At 65.1% G+C, this 18,583-nt stretch overlaps 1 protein-coding gene across 4 annotated transcripts; it reads right to left on the bottom strand.

Annotated features, from left to right (window-relative positions):
* Positions 1-4,725: 4,725 nt before the first annotated feature.
* On the bottom strand, positions 4,726-15,718 carry GATA5 (GATA binding protein 5). 4 transcript variants are annotated; one of them, XM_032350122.1, is made up of 7 exons: positions 15,455-15,712; positions 14,715-15,279; positions 13,369-13,544; positions 7,340-7,465; positions 6,834-6,921; positions 6,412-6,536; positions 4,726-5,984 (listed from the first exon to the last, which is right to left on the bottom strand). In XM_032350122.1, the coding sequence occupies exons 2-7, from the start codon at positions 15,256-15,258 to the stop codon at positions 5,679-5,681; spliced, it is 1,365 nt and encodes a 454-aa protein (XP_032206013.1). In that variant the 5' UTR covers positions 15,259-15,279; positions 15,455-15,712; the 3' UTR covers positions 4,726-5,678. The 4 variants fall into 4 exon arrangements, with proteins under 4 accessions (XP_032206013.1, XP_032206015.1, XP_032206012.1 ...); XM_032350124.1 differs by having other exon boundaries at positions 5,826-6,069; positions 15,455-15,713; XM_032350121.1 differs by having other exon boundaries at positions 5,826-6,536; positions 15,455-15,715.
* Between the last annotated feature and the right edge of the window lie 2,865 nt (positions 15,719-18,583).

Here is an 18,583-nt window from a genome sequence, read left to right as displayed (position 1 = left end):
CGCCCCGAGTCATTTCCAAATCTCTGGGAACCAGAATCCCTCAGGCTCAGCCTTTTGGCGGGAGGCCTGCCCCACCCGTGGCCGACCTGAGTGTGCCTGGCTCCAAAGGCCCCTGGTGTGCCCCCCACCCCTGCTGTGACCCGGGCGTGGGAACCAGCCCCACCGAGCCCCCGACCCAGGCCAGGCACGCGGGCCCAGCTGTCGGAACTGGCCCTGGCCACATGTGATTTCCCGCCCCGTGCGTGGAGCGTGCCCACCCGAGGACCCGCGGACCCGGACTGGGGTTCCTGGAACCCCGTCCCCGCATGCACAGGGACGTCGTGAGGGCGGGCTGATGCTGGCGTCCACGCGGCCCTCGCTCGCCCTCAGTGCTGCTCTTCCCACTCCCTTCCCCGGGTCCACACGGATGCCCCTGGGAGCTTCTGGGGCTCTTGCCTCACCCAGGAGCCCTCACCTCCCGTCTGCCTTCCTGGGGACCCCACCCCTCTATCTCCGTCTTTGGCTGTCCTCAGCAGGACTGAGCGCTGCAGGGTGACCGAGGACAGACAGAGGCCCCCACCCCCACCCCCGCCATCCCCACGGTGGGTGGTCCTGGGAGGGGCTGGGCAGCCTGTCCCTCCCAAGCCGGCAGGGGCACCCAGTCCCTTTGCACATTGATTCTGCCATCACCAAGTGCTGTCCAGGCACAGGGCTCATCAGTTTGCTGCCTCCTTTCTGGTCATAACAGCCTCGGACAAGGCTTGGGACCCAGAGTTTAGAGTGAGCCGTAATGCGTCAGTGCCCTCAGGAGCTCGATCTCAAAGGCTCCGTCTACAGCATCTCCGTCACCTCCTTGCCCACCCCGCTTCTCGAGCACATGGGGTGTCTCCCTCGTGCAGGTGCAGCCCCGGCAGTGAGGACGGCTCTGCTTAGAGAGACCTCCTGGCACGGCCTGAGGAAGACTTCCTGGAGGAGGCAGCACAGAGTGTTTTGACCCCCATGTGCATGTCACCAGTTATGCCCACAGAGCACTGGGGTCTGAGGGAAGAGCACGTGCAAAGGCCCAGAGGCATGGTGGGTTTGGATGCTGGCAGGTGTTCCCTGTCCCTAAGAGTGGACATGAGTGTGGGGAAGGGAAGCCCTGAGGTCACGGGGCGGTCAGGGTTTTGGTCAGCTGGGCCGTTGCTGGGCTGCTACCTGGGCTGAGTGTTTGGAAACAAAGAAGAAACAGGCCCAGATTTGCATCATGGAAAATCTGAGCTTTGGGCCAAGCGGAGGGGTGGAGGATGGGCAGCTGGATGGGAGGGGCCGATGGCCAGGAGGACCTGGCTGGAGATTCTCCAGAGACCATGGGGTCGCAGGTCTTGTGGGGTGCGACTCCCAGACGCGGAGGCCCGGGGTAGCCCTGTGCAGGCGCTGAGCTCCTCTGTGGCCCGCTGGCTCCGGGGCAGTGAAGGAAAGCCTCTCGCCAGGCAGGGAAAAGCCCGGATTCCTCAGTGTGTCCTGCCCCAGAGCCCAGTGTGGAGGCCTGCTCTGGCCTCCTGTCCTCCCTCCCCCCACCCGGCTCCCGCCCCCAGGCCCCAGGGCGGCCAGACGCCGTCCACCAGCGGTGCCGAGAGCCCTTTATCAGATAATAAATAAGGCGGCTGGAGCCGTCCGTGTCAACATCTTGGCGGGCGTCGCAGGGCATGGGGGGGGCTGCCTGCCATGGCCTCCGAGTGGTCGTCAGCCCGGCCACCCCCACCCCGGCTCCAGCACGACTGTGGGGCTCAGCCAGCCCCCTCCCCTTTGGGGCCAGTTCAGCGTCTGCCAAATGCACACAGGAGGAAAGATGGGGACCCCTGGCGCCATGCGGCCTGGGGGGCACCTGGTCTCTGGGCCTCCGTTAGCCAAATGGGGGTTCACTTGGGGGCTAGAACCCTGAGGCCTGGTCGTCCTCTGTCTGAGCGCCTGACTGCATGCCCTGGAGGACGGCTGCCTGGGCCGCCACAAGCCGTCCGCGGTCTGCAGCAGAGGAAGGCAGCAAGAAGCTATAAAGCCATCGCCCCGTCCCCGGAGACGGCGGCCGGCTGTGTCTGGTGGCAGGACGGTCTGTGTTTGATGCTGGTGACAGCAGCAACTGTTCTCTTCTAAGAAACGTCCTTATTTGGTCAAATACAAAGTCGGCACCCTGCGTCGCTTACCCCAAAGGACCATTTTCCCTTCTCAAGGAGCATGTTCCACTTTTCAGACGAGCGCCCTAGAGAATTTGCACCCGTGGGTCAGTGAGCTGTCTCTGGTGGTAGCCCAGGCCCCCCCGGGCCCCCAGAAGCCCTCGGGTCCCGCCCAGCTGCACACGGGGCCCCGGGCTCTGCCGCTGGGGTGACGCTGGGGCAGGTGACTGGAGGCTCCGGGTGAGGCAGCACCAGGGCCCGAGGGTACAAACATGCACCCTGGGGCGGGCACTGAATGCAGGGTGCTGCTGTCACCGAGCTGGCCGTGTCCCTGACGACCTGGGGGTGGGGTCCCCACGGAGCCCTGCCAGCTGTTGCTGGGGGCTTCGGCCCGAGGCTCTGTTCCTGCAGGGGAGCGTTAGGGCTCTGAGCGGGTGTGGGGAGGGAAACCAGCTGAAGGGACCCGGGGTGTCTCCCTTTCTTCTACACCCTGGATCTCAGCGTCTCAACCCTCTTTCCTCGGGGGTCCTCTCCTTGCCTCGAGGCCCTCGGGAAGAACCCCACGGGGGCTCAGGGGACACCTTCTGTGGCCGGGACCGTGGCAAGATCAAGGGTCCCTGCTCTGCCTGGGCAGGTGATGGGAAGGGAGCCTGCAGTCAGCCAGCACACGAGGGCCCCCGATCGGTTCCTGTCCCTGCCAGAGCGGCCGCGCTGCCCACGCCGCCAGCCTCCCCCGCTTGTCCGGTTGTTTACGGCCCGCGGGCGGGGCCGGGGTGGGCTGGCGGGAGGAAGAGTCGCAGGAAGGGGGTGCCGGCAGCTATATTAAGGCTCTGGGTCCTGACAGCTTCCGGTGCTGAAGGGGCACTGGGGAAAAGGCTTAGATTAGCAGCAACACCCATGCCCAGAGGTGGGGCGCCCGGCCCACCTCATCCTGGGCACGACACATTTAAAAAATGACAAAAACAGGGAGGAAGTCACTGCTTCCTTCCCTCTTTGTCAACCCTCCCCTCCCTGTCCAGGACCCCTCTTCACAGGCTGGGCGCCTGGGGGCTGGGGCACCCAGCTGCTCCTGTGGGGACCCTACCTGTCCTACAGTGGACACCTCCAGGAAGCCTCCTTGGGTTGGGTAGTGGAGAACGCTGCTTCGGTACACCAGGGACTGCCAGGCCTGGACCAGTTGTGTGCCTGTGTGGATCCCAGACCGGGCCATAGGCACATGGCATCCTCCTCGACCTAGGAAACCGAGGCTCCGCCAGAAGCACTGGGTCCCGAGTGGTGGCTCTGCGAAGGTGCTGTGTTGTCCCTTCTGCGCCGAGGCCCGGATGTGTTGCCACGTGGTCCTCGGGGTACTCGATGGCCTCCCCCCATCTCCTGCCTCTCATCTCCTTCGCTCTGGGGCCCGTCCCCTCTCCGGGAGCCTGAGGAAGGGCCGGGCCTGGCGGGGCCGGAGGACAGTTGCGGCCCTCCCCACAGCTGCTTGGGGCCGGGCGGGCGGAGGAGGGCACTGCCAATGGGTTCTCTAGAATCTGGCTCTCGGACTCGGGGACCCAGTGACCTGGCAGGGTGGGAAGGGGCTCCGCAGACAGGTGGGAAGAGGGGCTGCCCTGCCCCTCGGGGTGGCTGCTTACCCCTCTGCCTCACCTGCTCCCTTCTGAGTGATCTCCCGGGAATGGCAGCCCAGGGCGTGTGGGCACAGAGACGAGATGGCAGCAAGCTCCCCACAGCCTGTGACAGAGGTGTGATGTCCAGGCTGAGCCCCGTCCCCCCGGCACGTCCGCCCACAGGCAAAACCCTGCAGGTACAACTCTGTTCCCACCTCTCCTGCCCAGTCTGCTTTCTGAAAGTGCTGGCTGTGACCCGTTAGACAGACTGCACCCCGGGGGTCTTCCTCCGCAGCCTGGCCTTGGCCACTCGGTTCCCAATGTGGCTCTGCAGGCACCCTAGGTGCTGGCCACCATGCAGGCTCCCGGACCCCAAGAGTCTGCATTAAACGGGCCCATTGGTTCACCCAGATCTGGGCAGCCCCTGCTGAAGCCCTCCATGTAGCAGGGTGGGGGTCCTGACTCACAGATGGGGCCAAGGCCCCGATGTTAGTGACTTTCTGTGGACATCCAGAAGTGAGAGGTGCCAGCGCCTGGCCTGCCTGGGGGCCCAACTCATGCCTCGTGTTCTCCGGGCTCACCCCGACACTGCCTGACTGCCCGATGACCCACCGTGAGGAGTCCGAGAGCTACATGGGGACACGGGCTCCCAGTGCCCCAAACCACATCTTGGTCCCTGTCCCCTCACCACCGGCCAGTGCAGCAGTACGAGGCAGGGCAGCGCCCTGAACACCCGTCCACCTGACCCGGGAGTGCGGACCTCTCCAAGTGTGGGCGCCCACTGACCCCGGGTTCCTCTCCCATGCTGGCCGGTGGCCTTGAAGGCCCTGTCCTTAAGGGACTCCTGACCCACTCGGAGTGGCTAGTGAGGTCCAGCACACGTGGAGACGGCCCGACTGAGTGCCAGACAGGGGGCCGACCTGGCCTGCAGGGACGGGGCTGGAAAACCTCATAAGCATTTGGGAAAAGGAAATGTAAAATCAATGTCTTTATTTTACATTTTTTCTCATGGCTTCATGTGTCTTTGATTAAAAAAAAAAAAAAAAAAAAAAAAAAAGACAAGATCACATGTGAATTGTGCAGCTCGAACTCCAGGTGCCTGCTCAGGACAGACAGACGGACGGACCCATTCTGGAAGCTGGCACTCGCAGCTTCTCCAGCCTGCTCATGGTGCAGCCGCCAAGCGAAAGCGAGGATGCGGCCCCTTGGCCTGGCGAGCCCCACTCCCACCCCTCCCTATCGCCTCCCTGGCTCCCGTGGGCAGAGCGGTCTCCCGCCAGCACGGCCTGCTGATTTGTCACCCCGCTCCGGGAGGGGAGGGCTTCCGTAAGTAAATTGGTGTTATTAACAATTCCACTGGGGCAACAAATGAAGCTGGACTGACCCCAGGTGAGCCAGGACATGTGGTCACCCGGCCACCGGCCCTGACAGAGCCTGTGAGGTCAGCACGGGGACCCAGGTCCTGTACTCTGCCTGTCAGAAATGGTCACAACACACAGATTCAGTTAGCATGAGGACCCTTACTGCCCCCTTTGGGAAAACCATCCAAATAAATACACAAGTAGATGATGACTACAGCGTGAGTGGCTTGCCCTTGGGGTGGCATCCTGGTACAGTGCACGACCTACACATCTGTCCCTGGCAGTCCTTCACTCATAGGAGGGGAAGTTCTCCGTGCCGTAGTTCTGTCCATCAGGTGAGAGAAAGGGACAGATCCTGAGGTTCGAGGAGGTGTCTTGTCCAGCCGCTCCCGGCATTCACACTGTGGGCCTGACCTCAACATTTCATCTGTGATTCTGGTTTCATAGTAGGAGATTGGGGTTTTTCCCAACTTCTGTAACGTGTAAACATGGTGATGGCAAATGTTGACAAGAGAACTCAAGTTGGCAATGGGCGCCCCAGGTCAGCCTTGGCTGGAGTGGCCGGGCCTGACCTGCCACAGCATTTAGGAGAGTCCCCGGCTGTCTGTGGTGTGGGCGCAGGCCCTTCTCTTCAGCCTTCTTCCTGCTCTGGGGCCTGACCGCGGTCTGTACAGAGGCCTCCCCCTCACCATGGCGAGGGTTGCCCAGACCCTCAAGGTCCCACTGGCTTGTCTCTTCTGGTGGGTGGGCCCAGTGAGCTCTCTCCACTGTGCTGGACCCCAACGGGCAGTGAGATGGGTCTGTTGGGTGCCCGGGGACCTAGGCCAAGGCCAGCGCACACCAGGCCTCCTGGCGCAGGGCCCCACCGAGGCCAGCCTGGGGGCCCAGGGCTGTGGACGGGAAGGCAAAGTCCTCGGGCTCAAATTTGAACTCCAGGTGGCTGGGGGCCAGGGGGTCGTCCGCCTGGCTGGAGGCCTGGAGGGAGAGCAGGGGATTATGGGAGTGCAGGGACAGGAATGGCCAGCTGGCCTCGCTTGGCAAAGGAGCCCGCACGACCCGGCTATTTGTCTTAAGGGGCCTCCGCAGGGATGGCGTCTGGGCCTCCTTGCGATGGGCAGGAGGACATGTGTGGCTCGAAGCCTGGCATCTGCTGCTGGTCAGCTGCTGGTACCAGTGACCACCTGTGTGCCCAGCCCTGCACTCCTGGGAGAGGCCATGAGGGCAGAGCTGGGGTCTGACCTGGTCAGGGAGTCGGGGTTCCTTGAGGAGTAGCTGGGAGCCAGCTCTGGACACCCCACTCCACCCCACCTGCCTTACCTGGGAGGCGACGCTGGACCCAGGACATGAAGGGGACGCCAGGCTGGGTTTGGGTTTCGAAGCAGCTGCTGGGCTCTCAGGGTCTGGGACGGAGGGCGGCGAGGCTGTGCTGTTTGCTGGGCATCCTGGAAGGTGGGGCGTTTACAGAAGCTGCCAGACCGAGCTGCACAGGCCAGTTAACGAGAGGGCCTGGGTGTGGCACCCTCAGCCTGCCTCCTGCCCCAGCTGGGTGGGCCCACACCACTGTCCCCAGGCCAGATGCCACCAGGGTAGAGTGGGCGCATCTGCACTTCGGAAGGACAGTGCTTGAGCCCAACACGTAACTGTCTAACGGGGGAGTCTGAGACGCTTGCAGGGACTCCACGGGGCGAGGTGGGGGGCTGGGCTCCCTCCCGCGTCCCACCAGGCCCCGCCCCACGCACCCGAAGAGCTCTTGGTCTTCACAACGCTCTTGGGTTTCCGCTTCCGCGTCTGGATACTTTCCTTCTTCATCGCCAGGGGCCGCGGCACCTGGCAGGGGCAGGCAGGGGCGGGCAGGGGCGGGCAGGGGCCGTGGCTAGTCCTGTCCCTGCCCATCCCCAGGCCCCTCGCACGGCCACAGGCCCTCGTGTCGGCCTGCGGAGCCACTCAAGGAGCCGAGCGGGTCCTCAGAGCCCCATCTGGGGCGCAGCTGGCCCTGGCGTGGCCCCTTCCTCCAGGCAGGGGGGGCAGGACCCGGTCCAGGCCCGAACCCCCCAGAGCTGTAGGGGTGCACACACACCCCCAGGGGGCCTAGCCCCCCCCCCCGTCCCAGGCTGAGCCGGGGATTGGGGGGCAGGCGGGAACGGCAGAGGCGCGGGCAGTGGGTGGTGGCCACGTGGGAGGCGTGACCCGCCCCTCCCTGCCTCCGCCCAGCGGCAGCAGCCATGCCCCCCATGCCCCCGCTCACCCCGTGAAGCTTCATGTAGAGGCCGCAGGCGTTGCACACTGGCTCCCCGTCCGCGTTGCGCCGCCACAGCGTCGTCGTGGTCGTGCGGCAGTTGGTGCAGCAGAGGCCCGCGCGGCGGGATGAGGACTGCGGGCGGTGGGAGGCCCGTGTGAGCGGGGGCCCTGGGCTCTACCAGCGGCACTCGGGACGGACCCGCAGCCAGTCCGGGACCACGTGGGGCCAGGCAAGGAGGCTTCGGGCACCAGGGTCGTCAGGTCGGCCCCCCAGGGGCCTGCATTCCTTGGAGCTTTGACTCCCTGCACCTCGAACTGTGGGACAGGTCACTTCACCACTCTGGGCCTCAGTTTCCCCCCCAGTAAAAAGGGATGAGAACAGACCCAGCAGTCCTGGGGTCAGGACCCATGAAGGACCCAACACAAAAAGGCAACTGCTTTCTGGTGCTCTTTTTCACGGCCAACGCAGCTTCACCCCAGGCTGCTGGGATGGAGCAGAACCCCCACCCCTGGGCCACAGGGTCCCCCCTGGAGCTCAGGCCCCAGGCTAAGCAGGCAGGGCAACCGCCTTCCAAGACGGATCTAGCACGCGTGCTCAGCGCAAGCTCTCTCCAGCGTCGGCAAGCTGAAGGCGTCAGGCTGGGCCCCCACCCTCCCTCGTGCCCGTCCCCATCCAGAACTTTCCTGAGGCCCTGACATTCCAAAGGCCTCCCTCCTTCCCACGTATCCCTGCAGCACTGACCCCCAATTCCGTGGGTCTCACTGGGCCAGAGACCCCAAACCTCTCTGCACTTGGGGGCCTGGCAAGGCCCAGACGCCACCAGCTCCCGGGACTCTAAGAGAGTGGCTCATTCGGGGCTTTGAGTCTGGACCTAAAAAGGCTTGGGATGGGGCTCTGCCAAGCTGGCCGGCTGGGGTGGGCCTGACACAGGGGCCCTTCCACCTGCTCAGGATTCCGTGAGGGGCCAGAGCCCAGCCTGCCTGTGTCAGACGGGTTGGTTCACCTGCACTCTGGGACCTCCAGGCTGGGGTGCCGGCCACCTCTCCCCGCCCTGGAGGCGCCTCAGACCTCGGACTCAAGCCTGTACCCCTGTACCTCTCAGCACAGCCTGCTGGCAGCTCCAACCTGCCCAGACCCCAGGCTCCATCTTCGGGAAGCACCACTGTCCTGTCCTCAGCCACCGTCCCAGCCCTCCGGTGTCTGAAGCTGCCCAACCATCCCCCGACTTGCACCGAGGCCCCCGTCCAGGTCCTTGGCCCTCTCACCTGGACCACAGCGGTGGGACACGGGGTCTCTGACCGGTCTTCCCCACGGCACCGGGGTCAGACTGGGCCACATCTGACCCGATGTTTCAGTGGCACCGGGGGCACCAGCACAGAAGCCCATGAGGACCTTTTATCCAAATCGTCCCTGTGATATATTTCCTCTTCTTGGGGTCCTCCAGGACGGAGCTGGGGGTCAATCGAAGGTAAGGGGGCCAAATGCAGCCACAAAAGGAATGTGCCCTGGGTTAGGAGTGGCGGACAGGGGCCAGGCTCAGCCTCCCCGTCTTCCCACAGTCTCTAAGAGCCTTCCTTCTGTAGCGGCTGAGTGCGGCCGGCCCCGCCAACCAGCTCCTGCCCACCCCCTTCCCCAGGCTGCGGTCCGCTGGTCGAGGGCACAGGCCTGCCCCCGGGAATGGCCAGGAGGGAGAGCAGGAGCCCGTCTCCAGCCATTACCAAGAAAACCCAAGACGTGAAAATGCCCCCTTGCCCTCCCCTCCCAGCTGTGGGCAGCCGCCGTGGGCTCCGGAGCACTCGACGCCGTTTAGCGGAGGCTTGGCCTCCAGGTTCCAGCCAGGATTCTGCCCCAGGCTCTGGGACAATAGGGCCAAAAGGGACGGAAGGGACGAGGCCTTGGAGACTCTGGAGGAGCGCTGGGCCAAGCCCGTGGCCCTGACGGGGAAACCTCCCTGAGCTCTCGCCTCCCAGGGATCCCGGCCGTCTCCCCGGGAGCACCTAGGGCTGGGACTCACGCAGGAGCCGGAGTGGACAAAGCCGGCGCCCAGCTCAGGCCCCAGCGGGACCGGAAGGGAAATGGTCGCCGCAGCCTCCGCCAGACAGCGCCCGTGCTCACAGGCAGGAGGGGCCCCGACCCGGAGTCGACCAGGGTCCGCAGCCTGACCTTGTCTAGAAAGCAGCTGCTTTCACTGGACACGATCTGGGTGTTCTCTCCCTGCCTTGTCCCTCTCTCCCATCTGTCTCCAGGTACCAGGAACCACGTACACAGCCAGTCCCCCCGGCCCTCATGAGGCGGGGTCCCCGCCGCCCACAGGCCATCCTCCTTCCTACAGTGGGAGAAGGCCCTGGCACCTGCCCCAGGCCCCAGGCTGCCCGGCTCCATGTGGACTTCGGACAAGCGGCAAGTCCAAGTTTGCCCCCATGCAGTATTTGGGACCTACTTCCGCTAAAATCCTAGTTGCGGCTTGTCTGAGATCCCCGTACCCGAGCGTCAGGTATTTGAACCCGGCGGGTCCCCGCTTCTGCTGCGCCTCCGCTGTCCCCATCCCGCTGGGACCCTCAGGCCCTCTCACCAGGCCTTGCTCCCTGCCAGCCCGCCGTCCGGAGAAACCGCACCCCGCCAGCCCCTCGTCACCAAGTCCTTCCTACACACACACGCTGGCCGAGCTTTGAACACCAGGGCTACTTTCCAGGGGCGCTCGCGCGCACACACACTCAGGCTCGCGCGCCCCTCCCACAAACGTCCCGCGTGTCTCAGAAGAAGGAGAGCCACAGGCGGCCCGAGACACAGGTGTGCAGGCGGCGGCCTCAGCGGCTCACGACGTCACTCTGCACCTGGGAGCGCGAGGGAGACGGCGGGAGCCCGGGTGAGGAGTGAATTATTTCCTAGTGAGCATAAATTAAAAGACAAGGGGAACAAATTTCAGAGTGTTTGCTCCTTTCTATTTCCTCTCCTGTCCTCGGGTCGCGCGGTCCGCAAGGGACAGAGAGGCGGGAGGCGCCGGGTGGACAGAACCTCCTCCCTCCTTTGAGCCCATGTCCCCGACACGTCCCCACCGCCGTCCCTCCTGTGTCCGCCCGTCCTTGCTCGCTGCCCGGACAAGCAGCCGCGCCTGGCCGCTCTCGGGGCCCCCTTGCTGCCAGGCCTCCTCTGGCTGAATTTCGTCTTTTTTTTTGGTCTGTTCTTTTCAAAAAAAGTTAAACTTCAAAGCCTGCTGCCTGCACCCGAGAGCTGCCCCAAGCTCCAGGCCCTGCCCCCCCCAGATTCCACAGAAGAACTGGGGGCGCTGGGCAGTGTGGAGCCAGGGGCGGGGCCTGCGGAGGGCAAGGAGCAGGGGGCTGGCTGTGCGGTTTGCAGGGGTGATGTGAGCCTGAAGCGGGGTGGTGGTGGGGGTAGTAAGCACCTCGGCTCACAGAAAACGGCCCAATGTGGAGCGGGTCCTCCCACGCTCTTGGAAAAGAGCGCGTGGTGGACGCTTTACCTGGTAACGCGTGTCCCCTGCTGTTCAAGGGCGAACCGAGCCAGGGGCGAGAGCTGGGAGGCGGGCCACGCAGGAAGGAAAACCCAGGGTCCTCGTCAAGGCCTGGATTCGCTGGGCGGAGGCTGCCGGGCCTCATGCGGCACGGGCCACTTCCCGGAGCTGGCGTCAGCCGTCCCCTGGCCTTGGCTGCAGGGCTCTGGCGTGTGGGGGGAGGGGTGCCAGGGGCTCTAGAGCACTTGGCCACGCAAGTGGGCACGCAGCGGTCTGCAGAGCCACCTCAACTACCCACTCGTCCACACCGACCGAAGCCTCGGCTCAAGGGTTTCCGCCTGCACCGAGGATACATGTGGGAGGCCAAGGGCGGCAGGGGTATGAGCTCCTGCTGGGAGGGGGCGCTCGCTCGCTGCTGACGGCCTTCTAGAACTGTTCTGGTCATTGAAAAGGAGGTTGGGACGATTGTCTCCCCGGGCATCAGTTCTGGCCACACGTGAGGGAGAGCGAGGCACTGGCGGGGGCAAGTCTGGGGCCACTGGCCAGTCCCCCGTGGAAGGGAGCCCCGTGGGCCGGGCTCTGTTCCCAGGACTCTCTGAGAACCTCCGAGTTTCCGCGTGAGCCTGGCCCTGCTGGGACCGGCCGCGGGGAAGCGGCGGGGCAGCCCTCCCTGCCTGCCAGGCAGGCACCCAGAAACAAACCAGAGGAAACCCGTTCGGGCAGCTCGAGGACAGACAGGAGTAGGATGGCTCCGTGAACACCCCCATGGCTCCCAGTCCCACTTGGCAAACACTTCCCAGGTATGTTCTGCACTTAGATCTGCCTGGACAGGGACACAGGGCCACCGGGCTGTCCACTCTCCGAGGCCTGAGGTCTTGGGGAGATCGGCAGCACGAAGGGGCTCTTCCCCAGGAAGCATCTTAAAGCTACATTCTCCATGTCCCCAGACTAGCAGGCAGAGTCCTCACCAGGCCAGAGGCCGTGTCCTCAGCCGGTCCCCTGAACAGGCCAAGGCCCAAACGCCCTGCCTCATTTGATCTTTAGGGCACAGCACGGGGACAGTGTGTGTGTGTGTGTGTGTGTGTCTGGAAGGGGCTGGGCCGGGAGACCCAGGACAGGGCCAAGCAGGCTCCTGGGGAGCGGACTGTGCATGGGAGCAGGAGGCAGGCAGTCCTGGCTGGAACCCGGGGCCCTCCAAGGGTCTCTGAGCCCCGAGGGTCATCACTCGGCAATTACAAAGGTAACTACCTCAAGGCCTAAGTGGCTATCTCACCCCCAGGCCAGGACCTTCTGCAGGGAGTGTGCCCTGTGAGGGGTGGGGGGCAAAGGCAGGGAGGCCCCACACCTTTTCCTGTTTACCAGTGTGTCCCCCTGGGAGAGAGTGGAAGGAGCCGGGAGGGGCCGGGCTGGGGCTGCAGTCCCCCAGGACACTGCTGCTCTCAGCCTCAGTTTCCCTCTCAGCGAGGGACGACATCAGATGCCAAGCTGCTGGGTCGGGTCACGGGGCATGACCACGGGGGCAGGGATAAAAGTGGGGGGGCGACATGCATTCTGAGTTACCCCAAAAGGCACAGTGCGGTGGAGGGTAGTTGGGGGAGCCCCAAATGCCAGGCTGGGTCAGGACTGACTCAGGCTGTTTGGTTCCCCCAGTCCTGCTTCCCACCTGCCTGGTCAGGGGCCTGGAAGCGTGGGGGGCTCCCGTGGCCCAGGAGTTGCCTTTCCAATAAAGTCGGGCTCCTGAGGACCATGCAGACCCGGGGGGTCGGGGGGACCAGCCCCCTCATTCCCACTGGTCCCAGGCACCAGAACCGGCCAGAACCAGCCGACTGGCCCTGAAAGGGTTCATGGGTTCATACCAGCAAGAGACCAGAAGGGGAGGAACCCCCAGAAACAGCCCTGCCCAGACCTCAGACCCCGGAGCAGCTCTCAACAGCTTGCAAACAACGCAGGCCCTTGCTCTTAACAGAGTCCGTGAACATCCGAGTTTGCCTGTGGGGCGGTGTGTGATACAGTGACTTTAAACCCTTACACAGCTTCCGGGGACTCTGCCCTGCTGGGGGCAAAAGTCAAGCTCCCAGTCCCCCACTCTGCACCCCGCCACACGCCAGAAGAAAACAAAAGTGAAAATAAGTTCTGCGCCTTGAACAACCCTAACCCGGTCTCAGCCCCAACCACCTGGTACAGGGTAGAAAGTGCTCCCCCAGAGGCAGGGCCCCAAAACGCCCCCTGCACAGGATTTCAGTTGCCTCCAGCAAAGCAGCACCTTCCCCACCAGCCCCCAGCCCCATGCCTGGGCCCAGTCACCTAGTGCCCGTGCCACCATGGGAGCCCCAGGGCGGAGCCCCCCAGGCCAGCTGGGACCCAGCTTGTGCCCCTCTGTCCCTGTCAGTGGACCCTCAGGGCAGGTCCTGCCGTGGGTCCTGGGCCTCCCGGCTCCCTAGCGCAGCCCCAGGGCCACCCGCCCACGCCCATGGGAAGCCAGGCTGCCCGCCCCCCTTCCTGCACTTCCCAGCCCCACACGGGCTGTGGATTGCAGGACGCTCGGGCCTGGCTGCGCACTCACCAGGCGCTTCTGCGGGCGCACCAGCGGCCGGTTGACGCCATTCATCTTGTGGTAGAGGCCACAGGCATTGCACAAGTAGTGGCCGGTGCCATCGCGACGCCACAGCGGTGTGGACAGGGCCCCGCAGTTGACGCACTCACGACCCTCGCCCGGGAGCTCTTCCAAGAAGTCCGACACTGCGGGGACGGGCAGCTTGTGGGCCGGGGCTCGGGCCGGGGCTCTGGCCGGGGCTCTGGCCTCCCCCGAGCCCGCGGGTCCACAGCTGCATTTCCTTGTCTGAGGTGCACCTCAGTTTATTGTATTTCAAAATTGATTGTATCTGATTTTAACTCTTAACTTTACATACAATACAGTTTGTGCCAGATTAAAAAGAACTGCTGGGTTTGCCTTCCGAAGGGCGGGGGTAGGGATGGGGGTGGGGGGGAAGGTTAATAAGTCAAACCTCAGGGTGCACAGCAGGGGGGGCCCCCCACCGGAGCCGGGGAGTAATTTCCACCCCCAGAGGAGGCAGGAGCGGCCTTGTTCTCAGCAACATTCACAAGGGAACGTGGTGGTGACGCTGACGGCAAGGGGACATCTCACGGGGGCTGGGGGCCCTTCACTGTCAGCTTCATGGTGGGGGCAACCCTGTCACCACCAGGGGCCCACGCGGGGGAAGGGGGACCGCAGCGGCACTGGGCCAGGCATTCTGTGGGGGTGGGGTGGGGATCAGTCATTGTGGGGACACCCTGGGCTCAGGGGAGGGGACCCTGCGTTCTGTGTGGGGAAGCCAGCGAGGGCCAAAGGCCCACAAAGGAGAGCGGGCCAGTGAGGCCTCCTCCAGCCGCCGAGCAGGACCTGGTCCCTCAGGCAGCACGGCCCTCCGTGTTTGGCCGCAGGGGTGAGACAGGGTTCACAGGGTCGGAGACTCCAGGTGGGGCAAATCTCTGCTTTCCAGGCCCCGAATCCGATTATCCAAATTTATACCCCAGGGGAGCAATTAAAACCCGGTCTCAAATTAGAATATGTAAGCACTCTAGAGCAGAGGTGGATGCGGCAGCTTACTTAGAAGCCAGTAGTTTGAGTTTTATAAAAATCACTTCCAAAACGTTTCCTAAGAGCACCTAGGAGGTCGGCTCTAAATCCGCACGATCCGCAATGGGGAGCTCAGGTGAATGAAAGGTAGAAACACTTCGTTAGGAAGGTGTCAGAGCTCAGGACCCGTGTTTTCAAGGAGCACTAGAGTGTGGCGGAGATCACCGTCTGCCTGGGTGTACGTGTCCCCGCAGTTCTGGGCCCCGCAGGGAAGGGTTCGGAGGGTGCGCACTCGCACCCCTGTGGGGCCAGTACCCCAGTCTCACACTCACCGAAGGAGGCTCTGCGGCTGGGGAGGCCAGCGGCGGGGCTCTGGAGGCCGTGCAGGACGCTGCCTTCGAAGGGTCCAGGGGTCCAGGACGGGGCCACCTCGGTGCTCACGTAGGCCGGGTAGGCAGTCGGGTAGGAGGCGCTCACTGGCCGCCCGAGCGGGGCGGGGTACTGCTCGCGGGCCAGCAGCGCGCCCTGGTAGGCGCCGCCGTCCCGGGTCGTTGCGCCGCCACTGCCGCCGGGCCCCGGGGGGCTGTGCGGGAAGGGGAAGGCGGTGGCTCCGGGCGGCTGAGCGGCCGGTGGGTGCGGGCTGCGGGAGCCGAAGGCTGATGAGTCTGCGGCCGCCGCCTGCGCCCAGCCGGGGTGCGCGGCCAGCCCCGGGGCCTGCGGGCCCGGCTCACACGCCGGCAGGTAGGGCAGCATGGAGGGGACGCGCGCGGGCGGCACGAACACCGGGGAGCCGGCACCTGGCGCGTGCAGAAAGGCCCCGGAGTCGGCGTAGGCGGCCTGGCCGGGGCTCGGGGCCAGCGCCAGGCTCTGGTACATCTTCCCCGCCGTGGCCTTGACCTGCAGGGAAGAGGGACGGGCGTCGAGTTCGCGGCCACTGTGCACCCCGGCCGGCGTCCGAGCCCGTGCCGCGCCGCCCCCTCCCCAGCCCGCCGCGGGGTCAGAACGGCGGAGCGCTGGTGGCCCCGAGCGGCCGGCGGGACAGCCCTGGCGCAGCCGCCCCCGCCGAGCTCACCTCCTCCACGGCCGGGCCTCGGAGCTTCCCGGGGTGGGCGCGGCGGGGGCCGAGAGGGAGCGGCGGCGCGTCCGCGGGGCCTGGGCGCGGGGGCCCCGCCGCGCTGGGAGCAGGCGCCGGGTGGGACCGGGGCTCTCCCGCGGAGGGCGCGGCGGTCTCTGCGGGCCGGCGACGAGCGGGCTGAGGACTGGGAACCCCGGGCCGCGCAGCTCCGCGGGGAATCCCGGGCGCCCCGCCGCGCCTCCGCGCCGCCCCGCCCGCCCCGGCGCCCCTCCCCTCCCTCCCCTCCCTCCCCTCCCCTCCCGCGGGGTCAGCGCTGGGGCTGCGGCCGTGGCGCCACGTGACCCGAGCAGGCCCTGCTCGCGGGGCTCGGCGGGAAAGGGGTCGGGACTCGGGGCGCGGGGCGTCGGGCACCCAGCAGCCGGCTCCGGCTCCAGCGGGCGGAGGAGCCGGCCGGTGCTCCGTCGGGCCCCGGGCTAGCTGGGACGCGGAAACGTCCCTAAGTTTGTTCGGGGGACTCGGGGTTACGCACGCCTCCCTCCTCGCCCGCGGGGCTCCCACCGAGGCTGGCCCGGTGTCGTGTCGGGTTCCTGCGGACGAGCCCGAGAGCCGGTCCGCCGCGCTGCGGCCCATGCGGTGGTGGCGCTCCGTCGTTGTGCCGCTGGATCCCGGGCCCAGCGCCAGGATCCGGCTCCCACGGGGACGCCCAGCTCGGTGTCCCTAGGCTCCACCCGGGTGCACGAGGGCCACCCCATGCGCGAAGTGCAGCGGGGTTCCCACGGTTCCTCCGTTTCTGACCAAGCAGGGCAACTTCCGGCGCGATCCCAGAGTGGGGGTGGGCGTGGGGGTCGGGGGTCCGGGGCTCGGGGTTGGCAGGCGCGACCTGGATCCCTGGCTGCAGTCCCTTCGCCCCAGGCCCCAGCCGCGCTCCTCGCCTCTGCCCCTAGGTGGGACCTTTCGCTGGGCCCTGGCGGTGGCGAGCAGTGGGGCCGCAGGAAGACCTCCTCCAGGAGCCAGAAATGTGGGATGGGTGGGGGGGCCCCCAAGGTTATGGAGGTGCCCCCTGGCATTCCCTGGGTGAACCCCGTGGTGGTAGCCCTGGGGCAGAGGGGACCTCTCTGGGGCCTCCACAGGCCCCCAGCCCTCTGAGGGGACAGCTACAGCGGATGTGGGGTGGCGCTGGCTGGGCAGGGCTTGGGTGGGTTGCTGGGGCTGTGAATGTTCTAAGGAATGGGCCCTTAGCCCCTCCCTGGTGGGTGAGACCCCAGGGGCTGTGGGCCTGGGGAGGGTGCGGGGGGTCCCTGTGCCCCTCTTCTGCACTCTCCCAGCTGACAGCAGCCAGGAGTTTGGGGTGCGTGTGGAGACATCCAGGGCAAACATGGCTGGGCTGCCCAGGAAGGACTGTTTTTGAAGCGTGGCTGGAAGGCCCCCCACGCACACCCGGGTTGGAGACCCCACAGAAGTTTCCAGGGCAGGCCCTGGACTCTCCGCAAGCCTTGCTGGGATGCCAGGGGGAAGGGGAGCAGGTAACCTTCGATACTGCCCCCCACCACTGTTCCCAGCCCCTCCCCCACGCCCTCCTGCCTGCCCGCAGGACCCGCATCCACCTGCCCTGCCGGGAGGGACTCCTGTGATGCCTGCTCTCCCCACGAAAGCTTCCGGGGTCTGAACCGAGGGGCCCCTCCTAACCCCACCCCTCTCCCTCTCTAGACTTCAAAGCGGGCCCCCCAAGAAGTGTCCCCGTACTACTCCGGGTGCTAGAGACTGTGTACCAGGGGACCTTTGCCGCACTAGAGGAATCCTCCTGCCCTCAGAGCGGTTACTGAGATAGTGGGCCTGAGACAGAAGCTGCCCTCCCATGCCACTGGGGTGAAGAGAGGCGAGGAGGGAGGCCTCACCCCACCCGCTCCATGGGGGGGGGCGTGGGGGCGGGGCTTGTATAAATAGACTGCAGTCGGTCCTGACGGTGAGTTCCAGCATCAGCAGGGGAATCAGCTTTGTCCTCTGAGGTCTCCTCTTCATCCTCCCATTAGTCTTGGGATGTACATGACGTTATTATCACTCCCAAGTCCCAGAGAGGTTAGCTCACGTGCCCAGGTCACACAGCTAATAATTAAACCAGGTAATTAAAACAAACGAAGCTTGCAAAATTTTGTATAGGAGGTGATCTCTGGTGGTTTTTTCTGTATTCCCAAATCTCCCCAATGGACGTGTATTAGTTTTACAATTAAAAGGCTGAGACTTTTCTCCCAGCAGAATATGGGGTGGGGGGAGGGCAGGAGCGGCCTCTGAACCCTGGTCTCCAAGGAGGACGTTTGCTCCTTGAGGCCTTGGCGCTGGCTGGACACCACACAGGGCAGTAAGCGTCGGGGGCTGAGCTGCGGGGTGCGCGGACCACAGCCCCTCCACCCCCTCAGCTGGCGTGTGTGCTCACCTCCCAGAGCCGTGGAAGCAGGGGCTGCGCCCCCCACCCCACAAGGCTGCAGGCCTTGCTAACCACCACCGTCCTGTGGGGGACGCAGGCTGGGAGGGGGCACTGGTTGTCTGTGGCAGCATCTGGACGTCTTCACGGAGCTCTTCTACTCGAACCAAAAAGAAAGGCATTTCAGCCCAAACTGCCAAGCCCCGGTCCTGCTCCACCCCCCTGCCTTGCCCAGCCTCCCCCACCCCCACCCCCACAAATAACTTTCTGATACTAAGGGACCCCACCACCCTTCTGTGTAGCTGTCCCTCTTCCTGAGGGAGCCAGGTGCCCCAGTCTGCCAGGACCTCGGTCCCCCTGCTCGTCTGTCCGGCCAGGAGCCGGCCTCTCCCCGGAGCCTTTGCCGGCGCAGCTCCCCAGCGTGGAAGGCCTTTCCTCTGCTCTCTTCTTTACTTGCCGAACTCCTGCACATCCCTCAAGACTCAGCTTGCAAATCCCTTTCTGTCTGCAACCTTCCCCGATAGATAAATTGTTCTTTCCCCTCCCTTGTGCCTCATCACGTTCTGTGGTTGGGGGGCTGTGTTCCTGCTTCCCCTTCTTGGCAGACAATGGGCCTGGAGGAGGCTTTGGGACCAGCAGGTCAGAGTGTGAACGGGGTGTGAACGGGAAGCAGTTAGATCTTCAGGGCTCTGCTCTGCCATCTCAAG

Source organism: Mustela erminea, chromosome 7, assembly GCF_009829155.1.
Source record: "Mustela erminea isolate mMusErm1 chromosome 7, mMusErm1.Pri, whole genome shotgun sequence".
NCBI lineage: Eukaryota > Metazoa > Chordata > Mammalia > Carnivora > Mustelidae > Mustela > Mustela erminea.
This window is presented reverse-complemented; position numbering and strand designations above follow the sequence as displayed.

What these genes read in the sequence shown, in the direction of transcription:
- GATA5 (XM_032350121.1), bottom strand. Translation starts at nt 15,258, where the DNA reads ATGTACCAGAGCCTGGCGCTGGCCCCGAGCCCCGGCCAGGCCGCCTAC. An exon ending in CAGCCGCAGAGCCTCCTTCG is followed by an intron (nt 13,545 to 14,714) that starts GTGAGTGTGAGA and finishes CCGTCCCCGCAG; the next exon opens with TGTCGGACTTCTTGGAAGAG. An exon ending in GAAGACCAAGAGCTCTTCGG is followed by an intron (nt 6,537 to 6,833) that starts GTGCGTGGGGCG and finishes CCCACCTTCCAG; the next exon opens with GATGCCCAGCAAACAGCACA.